The sequence below is a fragment of the Mandrillus leucophaeus genome, unplaced genomic scaffold (genome assembly GCF_000951045.1).
Source record: "Mandrillus leucophaeus isolate KB7577 unplaced genomic scaffold, Mleu.le_1.0 Scaffold113, whole genome shotgun sequence".
NCBI lineage: Eukaryota > Metazoa > Chordata > Mammalia > Primates > Cercopithecidae > Mandrillus > Mandrillus leucophaeus.
Window position 1 is genome coordinate 2,010,212 of NW_012099543.1, and position 8,046 is coordinate 2,018,257.

Consider the following 8,046-nt stretch of genomic DNA (forward strand, 5'->3'; position numbering starts at 1 on the left):
GGACGGACTCTTGGACATACAGCTACCATTTGCTCTGATTTCTCCTAGTTAACCACAAAACCTTAATTGTGTAATTAAGAAAACCTGATTTCATGTCTTAACGAATAGAGTCTAGGCATGGGTAATCATAGTAGCTGCTAAGGCATTGGTTTTCAAACTGTGGCAGGCAGTGGAATCATCTGAGGAGTTAACAGAGATTGCAGGTCCCATCCCCACAGTTTCTGTTTCTGTTTCTGTAGTTCTGGTGTAGGGCCCAAGAATTTGCATTTCTCACAAGTTCACAGGGGATGCTGATACTGCTGGTCTGGGACCATAATTTGAGAACTAGCCATGTTAGAGTTGCTGTAGCTTCTGTTGTCAATGTTCTATCATAAACTTGTTCTCAATAATCTTGTTGCTGATGTATTCAGTAAAACAGAATCTATAAAAATAGACATAGGGCTTTGGTTCAACTGGGATACATGATAGGGAACACCAAAAGAGAAAAGACCTTCATGAAATGTCCGAAAAAATTTTTTTGCAGAAAATTCACTTAGAAAGAAAATTTACACTATCAAATGAGTTACTTCCCAGAAAGTGGAGAGAAAAATAACCTACCTAAAAACATGATGCAACAAAGTGTTGTATAGTCTGTGTTCAAAATAATTTATCTTTTTTCTTTAAGCATACATTTACTGCAAACCTATCACCAAACTTATTTCAGCAGAATGTGCTCTGTTATCAGTCAAGGCTCACAGATGAAATTTTTGCCTAGTGGTTTGCTGTGAAACATTTGCTTTTCAAAAACACATTAATTCAAATCTTAAAATTAAATATAAAAGTTGAACATGTATGTGTCAATGTGTTGAAGTGTATTTCTCTTACAGGACTGCATCGAAACATGTAAACAAGGACCTCGGTAATATGGAAGAAAACAAAAAGTTAGAAGAAAACAATCACAAAACTGAAGCCTAAGAGAGAAACTGTCCTAGTTGTCCAGGTGAGTAGTCTGTATGAGTTTCATAGAAATAATTCCCTAGCAAGTAGGAAACATCCTTAAAGATGAAAGCCTTTACGTTAAGATGCTTCATAATTACAGCTTCCAAAACAAGAAGAGAGGATTTTTTTTTTCTTTTTATTATACTTTAAGTTCTGGGATACATGTGCAGAATGTGCAGATTACATAGGTATACACGTGCCATGGTGGTTTGCTATCAGTCCATCATCTACATTAGGTATTTCTCCTAATGCTATCCCTCCCCTAACCTCCCACCTCCCAACAGGCCCCAGTGTGTGGTGTTCCCCTCCCTGTGTCCATGTGTTCTCATTGTTCAACTCCCACTTGTGAGTGAGAACATGCGGCGTCTGGTTTTCTGTTACTGTGTTAGTTTCCTGAGAATTATGGCTTCCAGCTTCATCCATGTCCCTGCAATGGACATGAACTCACCCTTTTTTACAGCTGCATAGTATTCCGTGGTGTATATGTGCAACATTTTCTTTATCCAGTCTATCATTGATGGACATTTGGGTTGGTGCCAAGTCTTTGCTATTGTGAACAGTGCTGCAATAAACATACATACGCATGTGTCTTTATAGTGGAATGGTTTATAATCCTTTTGGTATATACTCAGTAATGGGATTGCTGGGTCAAATGGTATTTCTGGTTCTAGATCCTTGAGGAATTGCCACACTGTCTTCCACAATGGTTGAACTAATTTACACTCCCACCAACAGTGCAAAAACGTTCCTATTTCTCCACATCCTCTCAAAACAGAAACAGAGTTTTTCAAAAGGAAACTTTTGTGATTCAGAAAATGTTTTTGGAAGAATGGAAACTTACCTGTCTCCCCACCTCCCTCCTCAAAATAATCATTATCCTCTGAATAATAAAAACCAACTATGAGATGTTAACATTCAGTTAGCATTTTATATTTTAATGCAAAAACTTTAAGTGCAAAGAAGCTTTATTTTTTGAATTAGTATTTGGGTTCAATAAGAACAGATTCTAATACCTTAAATTTACTTTAAATAAATGATTATGAAAATAATTTTAAAATATAAAAATATTAGGCTGGGTGCGGTGGCTCATGCCTGTAATCCCAACACTGGGAGGCTGAGGCAGGCAGATCACTGGAGACTAGGAGTTTGAGACCAGCCTGGCCAATGTGGTGAAAACCTGTGTCTCTACTAAAAATACAAAAATGAGCCAGTCCTGGTGGCAAGCACCTATAATCCCAGCTACTCAGGTGGCTGAGGCAGGGGAATCACTTGAACCCAGGACGTGGGGGTTGCAGTGAGCCGAGATGGCGCCGATGCACTCCAATCTGGGTGACAGAATGAGATTCTGTCTCAAAATATAAAAATTTAAAAAAAAATTTAATCTAGGGATTTAATAAAAGCGTGAGTGTATTTATACAGCCAATTTCCCAAATCATTTTAATGAAAAGTCTAACAAACTTGTGCATGTGTGTATACATATACACATATGCTTTTATAGGTAGTATATGTAGGTATATGTGTATATATGTATCCATGTGTCTATATGCACATATGTAGAGGCATATGTCTGTTACATATGTTATATATATTTAACATATAAAATAGCTGTGTGTGATTTTTAAGACAGTCTCAAAAAGGAGTATGTTTCCATAGTATTTGCCACCTGCAATTTGAGGTTTTTCTTTTTATTTGTGTTCCCTTAAACCAACCAAATAGGAGAGCTATTTGCACTAACTATGTAATGTGTCTTTTAGAATAATTGCTACTATAGCTTACCAATATGATATGAAAAGCCCCGACCGCCACAGTAAACCTCGGGTTCATTATAAATAAACCACAAGTCACAATTTGAGTGAGTCATCCAAGTTAATCCCATAGTAAGAATGGGGTGTGGGAAAGTACTGAATTTAAAAGGATGCACACAGGGGAGAACAATAGAATAATTGAAATAAGATTTGTTTTTTTAAAACCTGAAAGCCAGGTTTTTAAACTGATGGGGTGAAAGAAATCAGAACTGGATTGCTTCTCTATCTTGCCTTTCATTGGAGGTCAAGTATGCAGCATTCCCACATGACTTCTTTTGTTTGTTTGCTTTTTCCACTTCTCTAGGGTTCTTTTCCCCAGTCCTTTGTAAACATAGATTTTAACTACTGTTTTCTTCAAAATTGTATAGAGTAACTTCTCAATGAAAACCTGTACTTGAAGGCACATCCCACGAAATAGTGTGATTTGAAGGAATGAGTATATTTTTAACCTAAAGAGAAATGCAATGAAATATTTTCTTGAAAAAGCTTGCATTAGTATTAATTTTACCAAAAAAAAAAAAAAAGAACACTCTGAATAATTCCAAAAATTATTTGTAGAATGGATGCAGCTATGCCTGAGATTATAGATGGGCTGGGGGACAATGGAGTTTTATAAAAGGCCCTCCTGTAAAGTAATTCACTAAATTACTTTTAGTACAAAGTGTCTGTTGATGTTAAAAAAAAAAAAAATTACTGCTATGGCAGCTTATCTAAAGTATGCTTTTTTTTCATTTCAGAGATAAAAATCATATAGACCAATTGAAGCATGAACGTGGATTGTATTTAAGACATAAATAAAGACATTGACAGCAATTCATGGTTCAAGTATTAAGCAGTTCATTCTACCAAGCTGTCACAGGTTTTTAGAGAATTATCTCAAGTAAAACAAGGAAATTTAATTACAAACAGTAAGACCAAGTTTTGGCAGCCATGATAATAGGTCATATGTTGTGTTTGGTTCAATTTTTTTTTCCGTAAATGTCTGCACTGAGGATTTCTTTTTGGTTTGCCTTTTATGTAAATTTTTTACGTAGCTATTTTTATACACTGTAAGCTTTGTTCTGGGAGTTGCTGTTAATCTGATGTACAATGTAATGTTTTTATTTCAATTGTTTATATGGATAATCTGAGCAGGTACATTTCTGATTCTGATTGCTATCAGTAATGCCCCAAACTTTCTCACAAGCACCTAAAACCCAAAGGTGGCAGCTTGTGAAGACTGGGGACACTCACATTGCCCTAATCAAAAACTGTGATTTTTATCACAAGGGAGGGGAGGCCAAGAGTCAGAGTGATAGACACCATAAGAGCCGACTCTTTGATGTGCCACCAGCAGACTCTCAGAAGTAAATCACAGATGCATATAGACACACATACATAACGGTACTCCCAAACTGACAATTTTACCTATTCTAAAAAAGACATAAAACAGAATTTGGTAGCACTTACCTCTACAGACACCTGCTAATAAATTATTTTCTGTCAAAAGAAAAAACACAAGCCTGTGTGAGAGACACTTTGGAAAAATCATGGTCAACATTCCCATTTTCATAGATCACAAAGTAAATCGCTGTAATTACAAATTGGTGTTAAATCCTTTGGGTTATCCACTGCCTTAAAATTATACCTACTTCATGTTTAAAAAGATATCAATCAGAATTGGAGTTTTTAACAGTGGTCATTATCAAAGCTGTGTTATTTTCCACAGAATATAGAATATATATTTTTTTCGTGTGTGTTTTTGTTAACTACCCTACAAATATTGAATGCACCTGCAGATAATTTAGTGTTTTTAACTGATACATAATTTATCAAGCAGTACATGAAAGTGTAATAATAAAATGTCTATGTATCTTTAGTTGCATTCCAATTTGTAACTTTATAAACATGTTTTATGCTCGAGGAAATTTTTGGGGTGGTAGTATAAATGGAAACTTTTTGAAGTAGACTGGATATGGGCTACTTGTGACTAGACTTTTAAACTTTGCTCTTTCAGGCAGAAGCCTGGTTTCTGGGAAAACACTGCACAGCCATTTCTTTCCCAGGATTTACACAACTTTAAAGGGAAGATCAATGAACATCAGATTTCTAGGTATAGAGCTATGTTATTTGAAAGGAAAAGGAAAACTGGTGTTTGTTTCTTAGACTCATGAAATCAAAAATTATGAAGGCAATGAACATAAATTGAAAATTAAAGTCAGATGAGAATAGGAATAATATTTTGCCACTTCTGCATTCTTTAGAAACATATGTTATTGTACATTTGTAAACCATTTACTGTCTGGGCAATAGTGACTCCGTTTAATAAAAGCTTCCTGTAGTGCATTGGTATGGATTAAATGCATAAAATATTCTTAGACTCAATGCTGTATAAAATATTATGGGAAAAAAAGAAAATATGTTATTTTGCCTCTAAACTTTTATTGAAGTTTTATTTGGCAGGAAAAAAAAATTAAATCTTGGTCAATATTTAAACCAAAGTAAGAGGGGAAAAACCAAAGTTATTTGTTTTGCATGGCTAAGCCATTCTGTTATCTCTGTAAATACTGTGATTTCTTTTTTATTTTCTCTTTAGAATTTTGTTAAAGAAATTCTAAAATTTTTAAACACCTGCTCTCCACAATAAATCACAAACACTAAAATAAAATTACTTCCATATAAATATTATTTTTTCTTTTGGTGCGGGAGATCAAAGGTTTAAAGTCTAACTTCTAAGATATATTTGCAGAAAGAAGCAACATGACAATAGAAAGAGAGGGTTATGCTACAATTATTTCTTGGTTTCCACTTGCAATGGTTCATTAAGTCCAAAAACAGCTGTCAGAACCTCCAGAGCAGAACATGAGAAACTCAGAGCTCTGGACCTAAAGCAGAAAGTTTGCCGGGGAAAAAAGAGTCAGCATTGTTACCATCGAATCAGTGCCTGGATAAAGAGGAAAGCTTCCTCGTTTAATGGCCGCCACGTGCACGGAGATGCTGAGAAGAAAAAGAATTCCAAATCCTCACCTTCCGAGGTTTCGGCTCTCCCATTTAATTCTTTGGCAACAGGAAACAGGTCTTGCAGGTTCAAGGTTCACTCCCTGTATGTGATAATAGGAATTGTATGTGGAAATGGATTAACATACCCGTCTATGCCTAAAAGATAATAAAACTGAAATATGTCTTCACAGGTCTCTCACAGCTGTCTGACTCTTGTCTAAAGTAGAATGTTCATGTGTGGAAAGTGATGGTCTTTATCAAATAGTGAAAAACTCACTGTGACTCTCCATCTTTCCAGAGAAGGAGTGCAGAAAAATAAAATTCCCCATGCTTTCCTACTAGGTCAGGTGGGCTACCTCAGCTAGTCCCCAGATTTCACCAGTGATTGATTCTATAATGCATCTGTCTTCAATGATAGGATCATACTTACTCTTGGATGTCCCAGGTAACTGTCCTAGGACCTTAATTAAGAGAACATTTTCATATTTGTTCACTTCTGCCAATAACGTTCTATTCAGATTGTCATTTGGAATTACCCAGGCCTGAACTTTCAGAAAACGTATTCCCTCCAAAATAAGGTAAAGCCAGCTGTGTACATAAGAGAAGGAAATTAACATTTATTGAGCCCATACTATGTGCTAGGGTCATTCATACATTAACGGTTAACAGTTAACAGTTGTAAACAGTACTAAATATCCCCCTCATTTAACAGCTGAAAACCTGAGGTTTAGAGGAACTTCATAATTCCCAAATGCACTTGGCTTCAAAGTAGATAAGTTGGGTATCAAACTAGATCTGAGTCCTTGCCCCAGTCTACATACTTCCCTAAGTTCCTCTAAAGAATGCTCCTTTTCATAATATGTAAAACTGGAAAACATTAATTGACACATAGACTGGTTATACCATTGAAAAAAGGATTATTCTGAAATATTTAAATCATTCAGATGGGCAAAATTACATAACTTTTCAACAGTATTTGGATTAAACATATTAGACATGTTATTAGAATGTATAATATATTCCACATCATATTTTTAAACATCACATATGCCATTATATACTAAGTGCCTATTATGAGACAGATACTGTATTGGCGCATGTTTTAAATAATGTTTCATTGAATTTATCTGATAGGAGAGGTGTGATGTCTATTTTAAAGATGAAGACTCAATGCAAATAACTTTTTCACAATTTCAGATACAGAGTGGTTGAGCCTGGACCCATGCTCAAGTTGCTAAAGTTCAGACTCGATTCATTATATTGTTTATCATCCCATTATAAGAATGTACATCTGTCTGCACTTGGAGAGACTAACAAAAAGATAGATTAGCATTAAATAACCTATTTGTTTTTCTAACAACTAGCGCCACTGATATTCAAGGTAGTATGATTATAAATAAGACATATATTAAAACTGCTTTGAAAACAATAAATGATGGAATAAATGTTAGCTGCATTTTAATCTTATGTCTAAGGAATTAAATTGAACTAACTCCTATTTGAAAAGTTAGTGCAGTATATTTGGCTGTGTAAACATTACACTTTCACAATAGGAAATACTTCAGTTAAACACTGAATATATATTTTTTATGTAGGCTTCTTCATTAAAACTTTTTAAAAAATACTCTGTATTTTTACATGAAGCCAGAAAACTGGGGCCCGTTTTTTTCTTAGCACACAATCTTCACCTGTTCATCCTCATTCTAATCCAATTTCTTCTTTTTATCCTAATTCTGCTTCTCACATTTTTCCTGATAAATGATTTTAACATGCACAAATATTCATTGGAAAATGAATACCCAGGCACATGACTCCAAAAGCAGATCTGATTCTCCAGTTATTTGTCTTATGCCTTTTTACTGGCTATCTCTGGGAAAGATTTTGCCCTGTAATGATCAAGCCCCTAAATGAGAGAAAAGATCTTCAATTAGGTGCATGCACATGCACACAAATACACAGAGGCAGACAACACACACACACACACACACACACACACACACTGTGGGCTATTTTTTTTGTTTGGTTTTTTTTTTTGAAGAAAGAACATAGGATTTGCTTAACAGAAAAGAAATTGTTTGAAGGACTACAAAATATTTGTCAGAAATAGAAAGCAGCTAAGAGGTGGAAATATTGATGATGCTTTGATGGGAGGCATTCATAAGTCAAAGGTCCAACAGTGCATTAGACCCAATAGTTGCAATAAAATTGGTTTGAGTAAACCTAATCATATAATCTCTATACTACCAAGAAACAAGTGACAGCCTCAATATCACAGAGGCTCAAA

The 8,046-nt window shown here is 35.0% G+C and overlaps 1 protein-coding gene across 2 annotated transcripts in view; it reads left to right on the forward strand.

The window, feature by feature from the left end:
- The window catches only part of ALCAM (activated leukocyte cell adhesion molecule), a 229,414-nt gene extending 223,458 nt beyond the window's left edge, over positions 1-5,956 (forward strand). For both annotated transcript variants that reach the window (XM_011995262.1, XM_011995271.1), the window contains 2 exons: positions 867-979; positions 3,521-5,956. In XM_011995262.1, coding sequence (XP_011850652.1) covers positions 867-954 — 88 coding nt within the window. In that variant the 3' untranslated portion in view covers positions 955-979; positions 3,521-5,956. The remainder of the gene's footprint in view (positions 1-866; positions 980-3,520) is intronic.
- The last annotated feature ends 2,090 nt before the right edge of the window (positions 5,957-8,046 follow it).